This window comes from Oncorhynchus mykiss, chromosome 15, assembly GCF_013265735.2.
Source record: "Oncorhynchus mykiss isolate Arlee chromosome 15, USDA_OmykA_1.1, whole genome shotgun sequence".
Classification (NCBI taxonomy): Eukaryota; Metazoa; Chordata; class Actinopteri; order Salmoniformes; family Salmonidae; genus Oncorhynchus; species Oncorhynchus mykiss.
The window spans coordinates 13,357,133-13,373,030 of NC_048579.1; the positions used below are offsets into that span (position 1 = coordinate 13,357,133).

A 15,898-nucleotide genomic window follows, 5' to 3' on the forward strand; every position below is an offset into this window, starting at 1 on the left:
CAACAGCAACTCGCCCAAGCCTTCCCCATTTCTCCTTCTCCCAAATCCATTCAGCTGATGTTCTGAAAGAGCTGCAAAATCTGGACCCCTACAAATCAGCCGGGCTAGACAATCTGGACCCTTTCTTTCTAAAATTATCTGCCGAAATTGTTGCCACCCCTATTACTAGCCTGTTCAACCTCTCTTTCGTGTCGTCTGAGATTCCCAAAGATTGGAAAGCAGCTGCGGTCATCCCCCTCTTCAAAGGGGGGGACACTCTTGACCCAAACTGCTACAGACCTATATCTATCCTACCATGCCTTTCTAAGGTCTTCGAAAGCCAAGTCAACAAACAGATTACCGACCATTTCGAATCTCACCATACCTTCTCTGCTATGCAATCTGGTTTCAGAGCTGGTCATGGGTGCACCTCAGCCACGCTCAAGGTCCTAAACGATATCTTAACCGCCATCGATAAGAAACATTACTGTGCAGCCGTATTCATTGATCTGGCCAAGGCTTTCGACTCTGTCAATCACCACATCCTCATCGGCAGACTCAACAGCCTTGGTTTCTCAAATGATTGCCTCGCCTGGTTCACCAACTACTTCTCTGATAGAGTTCAGTGTGTCAAATCGGAGGGTCTGTTGTCCGGACCTCTGGCAGTCTCTATGGGGGTGCCACAGGGTTAAATTCTTGGACCGACTCTCTTCTCTGTATACATCAATGAGGTCGCTCTTGCTGCTGGTGAGTCTCTGATCCACCTCTACGCAGACGACACCATTCTGTATACTTCCGGCCCTTCTTTGGACACTGTGTTAACAACCCTCCAGGCAAGCTTCAATGCCATACAACTCTCCTTCAGTGGCCTCCAATTGCTCTTAAATACAAGTAAAACTAAATGCATGCTCTTCAACCGATCGCTACCTGCACCTACCCGCCTGTCCAACATCACTACTCTGGACGGCTCTGACTTAGAATACGTGGACAACTACAAATACCTAGGTGTCTGGTTAGACTGTAAACTCTCCTTCCAGACCCACATCAAACATCTCCAATCCAAAGTTAAATCTAGAATTGGCTTCCTATTTCGCAACAAAGCATCCTTCACTCATGCTGCCAAACATACCCTTGTAAAACTGACCATCCTACCAATCCTCGACTTTGGCGATGTCATTTACAAAATAGCCTCCAATACCCTACTCAACAAATTGGATGCAGTCTATCACAGTGCAATCCGTTTTGTCACCAAAGCCCCATATACTACCCACCATTGCGACCTGTACGCTCTCGTTGGCTGGCCCTCGCTTCATACTCGTCGCCAAACCCACTGGCTCCATGTCATCTACAAGACCCTGCTAGGTAAAGTCCCCCCTTATCTCAGCTCGCTGGTCACCATAGCATCTCCCACCTGTAGCACACGCTCCAGCAGGTATATCTCTCTAGTCACCCCCAAAACCAATTCTTTCTTTGGCCGCCTCTCTTTCCAGTTCTCTGCTGCCAATGACTGGAACGAACTACAAAAATCTCTGAAACTGGAAACACTTATCGCCCTCACTAGCTTTAAGCACCAACTGTCAGAGCAGTTCACAGATTACTGCACCTGTACATAGCCCACCTATAATTTAGCCCAAACAACTACCTCTTTCCCAACTGTATTTAATTAATTTATTTATTTTGCTCCTTTGCACCCCATTATTTTTATTTCTACTTTGCACATTCTTCCATTGCAAAACTACCATTCCAGTGTTTTACTTGCTATATTGTATTTACCTTGCCACCATGGCCTTTTTTGCCTTTACCTCCCTTCTCACCTCATTTGCTCACATTGTATATAGACTTGTTTATACTGTATTATTGACTGTATGTTTGTTTTACTCCATGTGTAACTCTGTGTCGTTGTATCTGTCGAACTGCTTTGCTTTATCTTGGCCATGTCGCAATTGTAAATGAGAACTTGTTCTCAACTTGCCTACCTGGTTAAATAAAGGTAAATAAATAAATAAATAGTAACCGAAAGGTTGAAAAATCGAATCCCCGAGCTGACAAGGTAAAAATCTGTCATACTGCATTTGAACAAGGCTTTTAAACCACTGTTCCTAGACCATCATTGAAAATAAGAACTTGTTCTTAACTGACTTGCCTAGTTAAATAAAGGAAAAACACAAATAAATGTAATTTTGTCTGTAGTGTCTTTTTCGTTATCTGTCGGACCCCAGGAAGACTGACTAGCTGTTGCTAGCTAATGGGGCTCCCAATCAGATCTAAATACGTGTATGAAGACATATATTCAATCACATGACAACAATCAACAATAAAAATACAATTACTGGGCAGTTTCTGTCTCACAAAGCCAAAATCACCAATATTGACTGTGTCGACTGGATACCTAGTTCTGATTGTGACTTCGTCAACAGAATCTGAGTGACGTTGACATTGTTGCTTGGGTCAGTGTGTTGCAGACAAACTTGGTACACAGGTTCATTCTGTCAAACTCAGTAGCTAGCTAACAATATTTTGACAACATACTATAGCTAGCTAACTACTTCACCGCTTGTTTTACAGAACGTATCTAGCAATACATTGGGAAAATAATGTGATTTGCTTGCAGGATATCATAACGGATAAAAACGTTAGCTAGTGTGGTAAGACAAATTAAGTAACACGTTAACGTTAGCTAGCTCGTTTGAGCTATGCAATGCCATTTCAACGAATTGTATAGCCAGGCTACACAGCCAATGTTGACAACTACAAAAATTATTCCTGGCAGATTGTAACGGGCTAACGTTCATGTGATGGCCCATTAGCCTTACAGGGTAGGTAACGTTACGGTTTGGCGTAGCAGAATTTTCGACCAACCTGAACTTGGCAATACTGTACTATCTTCGTTCTCGATTTGACCAAACATGTATCGAACAGTACATATCCATAACGGTTAATGGAGCATCAAATTAGCCTGTTACAAGCTGCTAGCTATAAAAATACTATCCATCTAGCTAGTTAACGTTAGTTAGCTAGTTAGTTACCTTAGCCAACTTCATACCTACTAGATAGGAAGGCTAACTGGCTAGGTAGGTCAGGACAAACGCGCAAACAGTCGATTGGATATAACTAGCTAACCATGTTACAGTAACTAGCTATACACTTGCCTATTAGCTATTGTAGTTAGCAAAATGAGTTAGCTTAGCTAGCTAACGTTACTAGCTAGCTTCCTGGCAGACCATCAACCGCGCTACCTAGCCTGAGCTAGTTATCGGATGTTCGTCAAGCAAATTCCATGTTTAATGTTTAGGATTTTATCCGGTGTTTACCTTGATGGACTGCAACATTGCAGCCGTGACCGTCACAGTATACTAGAGGGTTTTCTGCCCAGCCTCTCTCGTCTGAGCACACGCAGCAACCTCCAATCATCTCCTTCATATTATTCGCCAAGAAGTCGTTGTCCGCTGCCAGGCACAGCTCGCCGGAGACCATTTACGGAGAAAGTGGACATACGAAGACAACAATGCACCGAAACCTTTGCAGAATATCCTCATCTACCCAGTGTGACAGCGCGTTTAGGTCCCACTTTGTCGAAAGATCATGTTTTAGTCGTGTTTACATTCCGTTTTGACACCGTATTTTTTCCACTTAAAGAAGGCTACACACATCGCGAGCAAGATGAAGCGGCCCTTCGGGAAGTGGAAGTACGTCAGCACGCACGGCACGTGACAAGTCAGAACGGATGGATATGATTTGCTCAGAGTGTTGCCAATGTGCACGGCGCCATTTTGGTTCCACATGGCCTTTTAAAACCAAAGTGTTGTGAAGGAAACTGCTTGGAAACTTTGTAACAGTACAATGCGTGGTTGTTACAAATAACGATTGACTATTGGCAACATTGTATACATCAACATGAGGTATTTACAAATATGAATTAAGTTATTATAGCAAAAAACATGAATGAATATTACTCCATTGTTTATGCAGGCTGTTGTTGTCATCTAAGACTTTGTAAATAGCCTTTAGATGTAGCCAAGGTCTATTTAAAGTCATATTTAGAAAACCTAGACATAATTTTGCTCTCAAAGAGTATAATGTCATTTATTGCACATTAGGACATTGTAACTATGGAAATAAATGCTATTTGCATATGAAAATGTCATGGTTCCCCACTCTATAGTAGCCTATGCACATCTGACAGTGTGCCTAAAACATAAAACATAGACTTGTCTGTTTGTGCCACTGTCATTGGCCACCAATGTATTTTCACTCTCATTTCCCTTCTGTGTGTGTGTGTGTGTGTGTGTGTGTGTTGCAAAATGGAACAAGGTATAGGCCATGTGAGAGAGAAATGTGTGTGGAATTACTCTGGCTTTCAAACGAGTATTACTCTCAAACATTGCTGCATGAATTTTCAGTTATAGAAAAACTTGGAAGGCTATATAAGCCTAGCTACATACACCATGAATGGAGCTGAAATATTGTTTATTTTACTTATTTATTTACTTGGTTTTTATTTCTCTTTCCTAACGCCTATGCCACTTGTGTTGTCTTTAATTCGTGAAACACTCAACAGTTAGATTATGAGCTAAAATAAATCCGAAATAACCTATTAACTGTTATTTTTAAAGAACACATCTGGGCCTATCAAATTAAGATTTGTTTTTGCAATGTTTACTTATAATAATGAACTCAATAAATTGCTTCCGCTTTACACAATAAATGGAAACGTGAAATGCAAAAGCACGCATCTAAATAAAACTGCATTTCACTTTTGTTTTAAAACCTTGTAATGACATAATCTTGGTTGAATCATTCAGAGAAGCTGCACTCTGCAACATGCATGGGTTTAGTCTGCAAGCGCATCTGCCAGCAGCTTGCGTCACTGTCTGCGAGCCCTCAGAAGTCTCCCGTTCCCTCCCAGTTTGGTTTCCAGAGAAACGTAATGACTTGCCAATAATGCGCGAGAGCACACGAGCGTCCTCCGTGTAATATGGAGAGCGAGATGTCCCCGGGAGGGGCTCCCTATTGTTGGCTTTAATTTCAAATTGCTCAAATGCTCCAGTCCACAAGGCACCGCAAAAAACAAGGATAAAAAGGGGAAGAGGGGGAAAGAAAAAAGGAAAAACAGGGAATTGTGTGTGGCAGGGGAAAACCTATTAGAGTTGGCGAGAACAAAGGGAGGCGAGGGGGGGGGGCAGCTGTCGGAGGGTTGGAGGCTACTGAAACACTGAAATAGCAAATTATTTTTACAACTTGCACTTGATTAAAGTCTAAGTCTGCCCGTACATGTGCTCTCTTCGTGCTCAAAGAGAAGAGGGCCGGCCCATGCATTGGCGAGATAAAATTACCTCTGCGCTGCTTCCTATTAAAATGTAGTGCCTCTATAACGGATTTACTAATGGAAACTGCGGAGGTAATTTGTAGGCTTCCTTTTAGAGTGACGTGCACTGCTGAAAGGGGTCAGTGTCAAATATATAGGAAGAAAACTCATATAGGCATATAACAAACATAGGTCTAATATATCACATAGGCATGGTAATAACTAATGTTGCACAAATAGTAGGCTAACCTTAGGCCAATGTAGCATGCACATATGAAATGAAGTTGTGTCATTTCTTAGGCCTATAGCCTATAGGTTAATCCACTGCACAACATTGCAGTTACTTTTGGTCATGAGCCGATACAACTCAATGACTTTGGTAGCCTACTCAATTGAATTGTGAATATCATCAATATTTAAAATTCCTAACTTGGAAATATTTTGGAAATTATTTTTCTATGTATTTTAGAAAATAGCCAACTGAACTGTAATATCTTCTTGCATCAACATCATATGAACTCACTCACAACTTGTAAAATGTATTTGGGTGTTCCACAGCTTATATGATATGTTGTTTGTTGTGGACGTGGTTGGCGTTTGGGACGTGGGGTTGAGCTCGTGAGCAGAGCTGATGACTGATTCATGAGACTTGCCGCTTTGGAATCGGCACAATAGGTAGCCTCTCATGTTTCGCCCTGACCTGCCCAATTTTATCTCCACTGATGTAGTAGGCCTACACTTTAACGGTTAAATGGAGTGAGAGAGATATGTTAACATATGTTTCCCATGCCAATAAAGCCATTGCATTTAATTTAATTGAGAAAGAGAGAGAGAGAGAGAGAATGTGTGTGTGTGTGTGTACTGTTCATTTTTATATATTTCACTTTTGTTTATTATCTACTTCACTTGCTTTGGCAATGTTAACATGTGTTTCCCATGCAAATAAATCCCTTAAATTGAATTGAAATTGAGAGAGACAGAGACATTTCTGCGTCTGAAAAACTGTCCATCCCGTCAGTATTTTCTGTCAATCAGTGCCACTCGGATCCAAAGTCAGATACAAGTTTGAAAAATATTGTTGTTGATATCTTGGATTTAATATCATATGTTATATATTTCTCGTTCGAGTTGTGCACGTTTAGAATATTATGTATGATGAAGGCTATAGTATTTGTCAGGGTTAGGTCTTTCCTGTTTAGAACGTCGACAACATAGCAGAAACAGTTGTCCTGACTCCAAGCTGCTTCCGCTGCCCCTGCCCCTGACAACGTGAAATGTAACCCTTTTCATTGGAGAAAAACTAAAAAACGAATTTACCCCATTCACTCCAAAACAATGCCGCTAAAAAAAATAAAGGTTATTCTATCCGTTTACACTTGGCCTGTATGTTTTTAACCGTATTAAGTCAACCACATAATTATAGCTTTCTTGACTTTGTCTTTACACACCCCTTTTGTATCGCTTGTTACATTTCATTAACTGTACCTTTTGGGCTTATGCTCAATGACTGGGGTAAATAGTTAGAAGCCTAAATATTTGTTTCTGCTTAAAAATGTACAATATCAGTTGTCAATGACAAAATAAAAAACACTTCTAATAAACATTTTAATGTTCTTTGAAAGAAATTGGGAAATCAGAAAATAATAAATATGCATTTTGATAGGCTGCTTTCAACGTGTATTTTAATTGGACAGCGTTTGGTAGGCTGCTTTTAATGTGTATTGTAATTGGACAGCGTTTGGTAGGCTGCTTTCAATGTGTATTGTAATTGGACGGCGTTTGGTAGGCTGCTTTCAAGGTGTATTTTAATTGGACAGCGTTCGGAAACCAGCACTGGGTGTTTATATGGATGTGCATACCGCTCCACAAAAGGCATTTGGAAAATACAATTTACTACCAATTAATTGTTGTATTAAATATGTCCTCCTGTCCTCACACACACATTGTCTTCTACTTCATACAAATGGTAGCCAACGGTATCTGGCAGTATTCTGTTCAGTCGAGAGACTGGTTATTAGCACGGGCAAAGACCATAGGCTACATTAAACCAACATTACATGACTGCATGACTGTCCTGTTCCTTACGACACTCATAGTGATGGGGGTTGGCTTGCATGCGGCCTGGAGGCCTATGGGCTGTGGGGATTAAGTGGGAAACCCGAAGGCTCCACAGAGTAAAGACCTATAGACAAGCTTCTAACGAGGCTTATGGCTGTAGTCAGGCACACCGTGGAATACGAAGGAACAGGTTTGCAAAACAATTGTGTAATTTAAGTTATCATCGAACTCTAAATAAGAAAATACGCTACGTTGCATCTATATTTCTAAAATATTATATACAAATTACCAACCCCAAAAAGTGAATAGATTTTTTAGATTTGTGTTTAATATTGAGCAAATAATTGGTCTATTTAATGTCTAGGCTATGTCACATTTCATACAACTATTTCCCATGCAGGCAAAATTGTACAACTTTCACACTGTTGATGTGGGAAACATTCTCTCTAGTTGAGAACTAGAACAAAACTGTGGATGGGCAATCGGATCTACACATGGGGAGACACCTCTCTCTCTCTCTCTATATATATATATATATATATATATATATATATATATATATATATATATATATATATATATATATATATATATATATTTAAACAATTCCATTTAAGGTCTTTATTGGCATGGGAAACATATGTTAACATTGCCAAAGCAAGTGAAATAGATAATAAACAACAGTGAAATAAACAATAAAAAATGTACAGTAAACATAACATTCCACAAGTTAAAAAATACATTTTCAAATGTCATATTATTTCTAAATACCGTGTTGTAATGATGTGCAAATAGTTCAAGTACAAAAGGGAAAATAAATAAACATAAATATAGGTTGTATTTACAATGGTGTTTGTTCTTCACTGTTTGCCCTTTTCTTGTGGCAACAGGTCACAGGTCTTGCTGCCTGCCATCTCTCTCTCCATTTAACCGTTAACGTGTATTCAATTCAACGGGCTTTATGGGCATGCGAAACATATATTTACATTGCCAAAGCAAGTGATATAGATAATAAACAAACGTGAAATAAACAATAACAAATTAACTCACAATATGACACTTGATACATTTCAAGTGTCATATTATGGCTATAGTGTTGTAACGCTAAGGAAGCACCTGAGAGAGACGAGAGCTTTTCTTTCTCTTCCGGGGGAGGGGAGAGGAGACCGTGGGACAGCAGGGGAGGACCATCATCATTAGGAACCCTCCTTGAATGAGTTTGGGCGCATTTGCGTTAGGCTTTACCACACTCCACAAGTTTCTCTTAATAACAACTATTCAATTGATGTATCTGCATTGACAGAGTGGGTTAACAGATATAGCCATCCCATCTCCACATTTAGCCTAGTTGGATATACTTTTTCTATGTCACGTTTTAGGGTATATGCCTACTTTCGTCAAGATTCGACGTTTACATTTCGTGTAGCCTGCATTGCTATAGTCAGATTTAGGCAACCCTCTTCCCAGATTTTCTTGTTTCAAGCTTGTTTCAAGCCTGTGTTTTCCATAGTTGACGTGAGTAGAGTAAACATAAACACTGCCCGGCTGGTCCTGCCACTCCTCTGCAGCCGACCTCGGTGTGCTCTATCCCCGTCAGAGTGGCAGAGGAACGTCCCTATATAACCTCAGGCCTGGAGGATTATTTCATACATTTACATGTCAGTTATTTAGCAGACGCCCTTATCCAGAGGGACTTAAAAAGGAGCAATTATGGTTAAGTGCCTTGCCCAGGGGTGATGTGTCACATAGTTGACTCAGGGATTTGAACCAGCAACCTTTCAGTTACTGTCCCAACGCTCTTAACCACTAGGCTACCTGCCGACCAATAGGGTCATACACCATCCATACAGCACATTTCCTCATGGTAAGACCTATTGGCATCCTTTGGAATTATTTCTTGCTTTTATTGACAGACACAACATTGTAGCTAAGCTACATATAGGCTAGCCTATAGGACATATAAACAGTGTGCTCTGATTTGATACGTTCAAGATTTTAAAGACATTTTGATGCAACAATTATTTTGTTAAAATCGTACAAATGTTAGATCAAATAGTCACATTTTACTTCTACATTTGAAGTAAAAGAATCCTGCTGCAATTAAAACTAGATTCCCACTATAGTCCTATATCTATCTCTCCACTGTCAATGAAATACAGAAGACAGCTATATGATAATGTCTATATTTGATTGTAATTTATATACAATTATTGCATACGACTAGGCCTATATTACATTACATTTTGTATCAAATATACTGTTTATTCACTAGGTCACAACCCACTTCATAATTGTAAATAGTGTAATACAGACCATTATTAATTCCTTTCTTATTACTTAAATGACATGTTCTATTTAATTGACTGTTTGTATTGTTATTATTGATTAATGTACTGCATTGTTGAGGGAGCTAGCCCAGAAGCATTACGCTGCACTTTTGTATACCTAATGTAAACTCTGTATGTGACGAATAACATTTGATTTGATATAAATTACTTATTTTAAGTAGCCGAGAATAGCATGATGGGCTATTAAGCTGTTAGATGTGGTATAAATGATGGGCTTGAACGTAATGAGTGAGTTGCGGTGGTGTTGGCGTGTTGTAACTGAGGCTACGTGTTGAGCTTTCCTAAAAACATGAGAACGTAAAAAACAAGAAATGCACACGAAATGACAACGTGTTTAGGCCTAGCAGCCTTTACACGAAATCTCATTTTTGTGTGAAATGAAACTCGTTCCAAAACTTGTGCCATACACGAAATGTCAAGGGAATGGGCCATGCTTAGCTCTGACAATAATTCACATTCCACACATCTACAGGAGCAGAGTAGATGCCTCAGACACTACTGTGGCAACAGCCCGCATACCTGTTGAACATGCATGATCTCTCCTCTTTTCTACGCTCCTCTCCTCTCCTTACTGGTGCCTTTCTGGTTGCCTGTAAAGGAGAATTTCCGCTTGCTCTGCTTGTGTAACGCCAAGGCACAGGAAAACACGAGCAGACACAACATGGTGGGCTGCATGGTGGGGTGAGGGGTGAACACAGCCCACCCCCCACCCCCCCAGCTCACACTTCAGGCTCGGGTTGCATGTAAAATCGCATTCTTAGGGGGATCGGACTCAAGGAATTCATTTGTTTTGGCACGGCTAGTGAATTTGAACCGTAAAAAGCATACTCTCCGCAAGTGGTTCGAGCAAGTGTCTCCATTAAACTCAATGCAAAACAAATGACATGGAGCAGGGTGTGGGAAAGGGACATGTTTAGTAAAACACCATGAGTCGGGTGTTAGAGAAGCATGTTGGTTTAAAGGGTTTAAGGTTGTTGGATTTCAGAGTTTGGGTTCTAGTGTGAAGCGCCTCTCCACCACACTTACAACCACGGGTTAATGCTTCTTATTTTTAACCACCGAAACATAACCTATAGAGTTATTATTCCATTATTTAATTATGGTTGAAGGATTTCCGTTTTGCGGTGTGGTTTTCACACATGGGAAACACACACACAAACATAGGCCATAATAGAATAGCCTGCCCTCACACCAACAATCAAGTTGAATAAGCTATGAACTACGTGTTTACTCAACATAGAAATTCATAACCAATAAGGCAAATCAACTGAAGCAACATAACAGTAGTGTTGACTGAAATGGTCAACTTCAGATAACTTCTATTTATTTTCTGGGGGTGGGACACATTACAATAATACCCAGCAGTTAGTTATCACATTTACATTTTGGTCATTTAGCAGAGCAACTTCAGTTAGTGCATTCAATGGAGGTATATAAACAACCACATGTAAGAAATAACAAGTAAAACGTTTATTTAACCATTACTGAGAATGCTTTGTAGCTAAAGTATTCTATTGGTTGGTTGACATTGCTGAGTGCACTGCCAGTTTTGGAAACTGGCGAAAAAGCTTGCACATCAGCAGGAGACAGATGGGAACACAAGGTTCTCTACTGAAATCTCTATTATATCATTTCAAAGACTTAGTCAGTTCTGAAATGTGTCCTTTTCTAAGTAGTTGGTTTAACTGTATAGGAAGTTGACAGGACATACAATTTTAAGGCAGCCAGGTTATAAATATTGGTAAGTTAAAACAACTAAAAGTTTTGTTTTTCTGACTATCAAATACTTGTCCTCTCCACTTAGTAATTTGTCAAAACAACTTGAGTAGCTTTGTCAGGACAGCTAAAAAAAAATAAAAGTGACTAAAAGTATCAAGTTCACTCAACAAGTTATTAAAACCACGTTTGTCATTTCCACTTACTTAGGTTGACGTTAACATGACATTTTAATGCAGCCTGGTAACAAACCTTTGTAAATTGAGTCAACAAATATATTTTTTACAGTGCATAATTTGATATAGAAAACTGCATTTATGTGCATAATGGAACGTCGATGTGTGTTGTGTTATCCCTTCGAGTACACACAAAAGCCTATTCTACTGGCCCATATTTGTCAATGTATCACTCTGCATGTATCTCATAACGACTACCCGAGTGCAACCACATTGCCTACTGTAGTCTATAAAGGCCCAGAAAAGTGTAAACGAGAGGGAAACATTACTCTTGTTCTTTGTTCTGCATTGTTTTCCTGGAAGAGCGCGGACGTGTGTGTGTGTGTGTGTGTGTGTGTGTGTGTGTGTGTGTGTGTGTGTGTGTGTGTGTGCGTGCGTGCGTGCGTGCGTGAATGACCGAGTGTGACTGTGTGTGTGTGTGTCCTTTTACCTTCCACTCGCTGTAATCCGCCAATCTCCTCCATCAAACCTCGCGCTCAGCCATGTCCTCGCCAAAAGCACGCGTGCACATTACAACAAACATATCTATCCGCACGAGTGATGAATGTGCGCCCCGGGAAAGGCACGAGGCTCGTCTACCGGTTGGGCCGCGGTATTCCCCCGGTATTATATAGAGCCTCCATGCAGCACGCTGCTGTAGCCTCCGCTCTGGAACCCTTCTTGGTGAGTCATCTGCACTCGTCCGGCCGGCTGGGCTAAACTCAGGGGAAAGAGAAGAGAGGGACCAAGGGGGCTGCTCTCACAATGGGCCGAAGAAACGCAGGCAACACCAGCCGCAATTTCTGAATAGCCTGTAGCAGCTGATGGGAATATCGCTGTTAAATACCGAAGTGCAACACAAAACGAAGGAGCAGCCCAAACGTTTAGTTTATATGCAAACAAAGTGTAATGGTACAAATGCGTGTTACGTTTAAAATAAATAATCAAGACGTTGGTTATTCACTCCCAAATACCTAGAGCAAGAAAATACCCAGCTGCAGTGGGGAGGCTAAGAGCACAGGGGAATAGCACCATAAACAAACAGGCCTACGCAATCCATTATTTTAGGCTTCAAAATATTGTATTTGTTGTATTTTGATTCTTTTAGGCTATTAACTTCTTTAAAAAGGTTGGCCAGTAAATCAAAAAAAATATGCGCTGTAGGCTACCACATCTTCTGAGATGAGGCAAATGAAGTTCACAGTAATTTACCTTGTTAAACACATAAGCCTAATTATAGGATAATGCATCAAGTGTGTATAGCATACAACATGAGAAACATTATATTTACACATTTTAGTCAGCTGGTTGTATGGGTTAGGTAAAGGGTTCAAATGTAGCCAAATAAATACAACAATTACAGTCAATGTTTTCAATGTTGTCAATGTTTTAATTGCCCTTTAGGTTGATCCGATGGGCACGTGATATTCACCCAGTTTACATGTACGTGTGTGTGTGTGTGTGTGTGTTGCATCATCGCACCGTTTAAATATCTTTTGTATGACATAAAATGCCCTGTTTTACCATTGATTCACTCAGGGAACGTCCATAACGTGTAGAAATTCAAGAAAATGTAAGGAATTGGTAGAATATAGAATGACGAGTCGAGGGCTAAAAATCATAGTGTCAATTACTGCACCATTTTTGATCCCCCTATAAATTATTCCTCCCAGCCGCTGTAAAACTTTATTTTTGTTTTATTCATAAAAGGCTCGTTGAGCTTTTGGTTACGACAGAAATGATGGTTGTGAGAGCTAAAATCGTTGTGTCCAATCAGACTAGATTTATGATGTTGTCCTGGAAACCCTGTGATTTGCTCTATGCCTATAAGCACTGACGTAAACGGATTACAGACAGGCTTTTTTTTATATGTCTGGCAACTTCTTCAGGGTGAGTGAGAATTGAGGAGATGTTCTGAACGGGGCAGTGATGACGATGAAGGTGTCTGTATGACGTATTGATGAAACTATGCACGTAACTATGAACGTTTTTATCCCTGCAAACCACATGATCTATGTGTAGCGAATAACACACATACCGTCCAACCGAATATTAGGCCTTATAGTAAACCCGCGGTTCACAGCTCTTCTCCCCGGGTCTCCTTGGCCCTCCGTGGCCGGGCAGAGCGTAGGCTAGGGAAGATAGGTCGAGTCGTAATCCCCAGGCCTCAGGTTGGTGGAGCTCAGCTAACAGTGGACCCTTCTTCTTTGTCCATCAGATGGCAAAACAAATTTCCACACACTGCAAACGCTATAGAATAGCCTACTTTATGCATGATAACTCGGTTCACTGAAGATGGTACAATTGGGAAAAGTCATGATAGGGGCTGGGTTGGATTAGACCTGCCACACACATACACTGGTGAATCGCTATGAAATAAAATGTCATATTTTCAAAAGGACAAATATCTCATACTGCCTCCTATCCCAATAGTGCCGAGCTATTATTGGTGTTTCCTCTTCGCGTTCGTACACACTTACTATATATAGGCGACACACACACCTCAGGTAAAACCGCGAGCACAACGCGAAATCGTCCCAACGACGATATGCGTAAAGTTCAGCATCGATAATAATGTCAGGCCATTTGGCCTCCCGACTCTGCGGCCTGTTGACACCGCTCAGCCCTCCCTCCCAGCAGGGAGCTACAGGCTGGGATGTGCTTCAACTTGTACCTCGCCCTGGATCACAGGCTGCTAAGTAAACACACGTAAATTCATGTGCAATAGTGGTTTAGAAGCGGCTAACGACTTGATGATAATATATGTCTCATATAGCACCGGGTGTGTACTGTGTAACACTGAAGCAGATACGAGCAGTCGGGAAAGGTAGGTTAAATTGTGTATTTCTTTCTGTGGAGTTGAGAGTGGAGTTCTTCCGTCTATAATATGACTGAATCATACATTGAATAGGGTAAATCATCACAATTACAACAACCACTTCGTTGGCATTAGTAGCCGATAATAATATAATTACAGAAATAAGCAAATTAATAAATCACTCCCCAGTATTTTCACAAGTAATCGAAGTACATTGGAGCGATGAGTGGAAAAGCAGCTATAGGCTACAGGCTCTCTTTATTGTTATGGAAGATTTAAAACGCAAGAACAGGATGTAGAATTCAAAAGTCCTATCCTCCCTCTGACCCTCTTTCCTTTTCTTACCTCCTCTGCAACTTGGCCAAGTATTTATAAACAAAGATTAGGCCTAACCTACCTATGTAGGGTGGAGGTTCGAGTCTTCAAGGGTTAGAGCCTAGCTATGAGCCCCAAAGAGTCATGTCATGTCATGGTTTGCATGCTTTCTTTTCGTTCTTTTCACCATTCACCTTAAATAGCGCACCCGTATAGCGCCATTGCCTCGCTGGTGGTTTCTCCTGATCCTGATCATTGGCGAGGTCAATGAGAGGTGCAGCTAGGCAGCAAAGCCTAGCGCCCTAGTGGCGCAGCGGTCTAAGGCAAATAATTTCAATTCTAGAAGCGTCACTACAGACACCCTGGTTCGATTCCTGGCTGTATAACAACCGGCGGTGGTTGGGAGTCCCATATGGCGGCGCACAATTGACCCAGCGTCGTCCGGGTTTGGCTGGTGTAGGCCGTCATTGAAAATAAGAATTTGTTCTTATCAGACTTGCATGTTTAAATTTTTAAAAATCAAATTAGGCAACTATACTTCAACCGTCATCATATCATGGTGTTGTACGGTCAAACCTTAAATTATCATATCATATATCAATTCAAATGGCTTTATTGGCCTGGGAAACATATATTGGCAAGTGAAATATATAAGAAACAATAGTGAGATAAACCATTTTTTTTCAAATCTCTCCCATGCATGCCTGTTGTTACACACACATTCACACACACAACAATTAACCAACCATTACAGGTCTCTTTACATTAGGATCAGGGCGCAGTGAGTGATGATATGGCACAGCGTGACGTTTCTCCTGTCAGCCTCACCCCGCTCTGCTTTCAGTATATGCATAATACAGCCTTAAACAGTGTGTGTGTGTGTGTGCGTGTGCGTGTGTGTGTGTGTGTGTGTGTGCGTGTGTGTGTGAGTGTGTGTGTGTTTGGTGGGAGCTACAATACCTTGTTGAACACAAAACCCTTAGTGTAAATTCACAATGTCACACACACACACACACACACACACACACACACACCAATTAACAATCAAACTCATTCTATAGCCTACTCCTTACTCAAATAAAATAATGTAATAATATATTTTATCAACATGTATAATGATAGGCCTATGTGCAATAAAATAAAC

General features: G+C 40.7%; 1 protein-coding gene across 11 annotated transcripts in view; it reads right to left on the minus strand.

Annotated features, from left to right (window-relative positions):
• LOC110489604 (protein AF-10) overlaps window positions 1-12,372 on the minus strand; it is an 80,780-nt gene extending 68,408 nt beyond the window's left edge. For 5 of the 11 annotated variants that reach the window (XR_005036044.1, XR_005036045.1, XM_036943731.1 and 2 more), the window contains exon 1: window positions 3,291-3,729. Coding sequence is in view for 5 of the 11 variants with exons in the window: in XM_036943731.1 (XP_036799626.1) it covers window positions 3,291-3,453 (163 nt within the window). In the remaining 6 variants the exon portion in view is untranslated. Of the gene's footprint in view, window positions 1-3,290; window positions 3,730-12,072 lie in introns of those variants that run through there. The other 6 variants (XM_036943725.1, XM_036943727.1, XM_036943729.1 and 3 more) reach the window with 5 other exon arrangements.
• Between the last annotated feature and the right edge of the window lie 3,526 nt (window positions 12,373-15,898).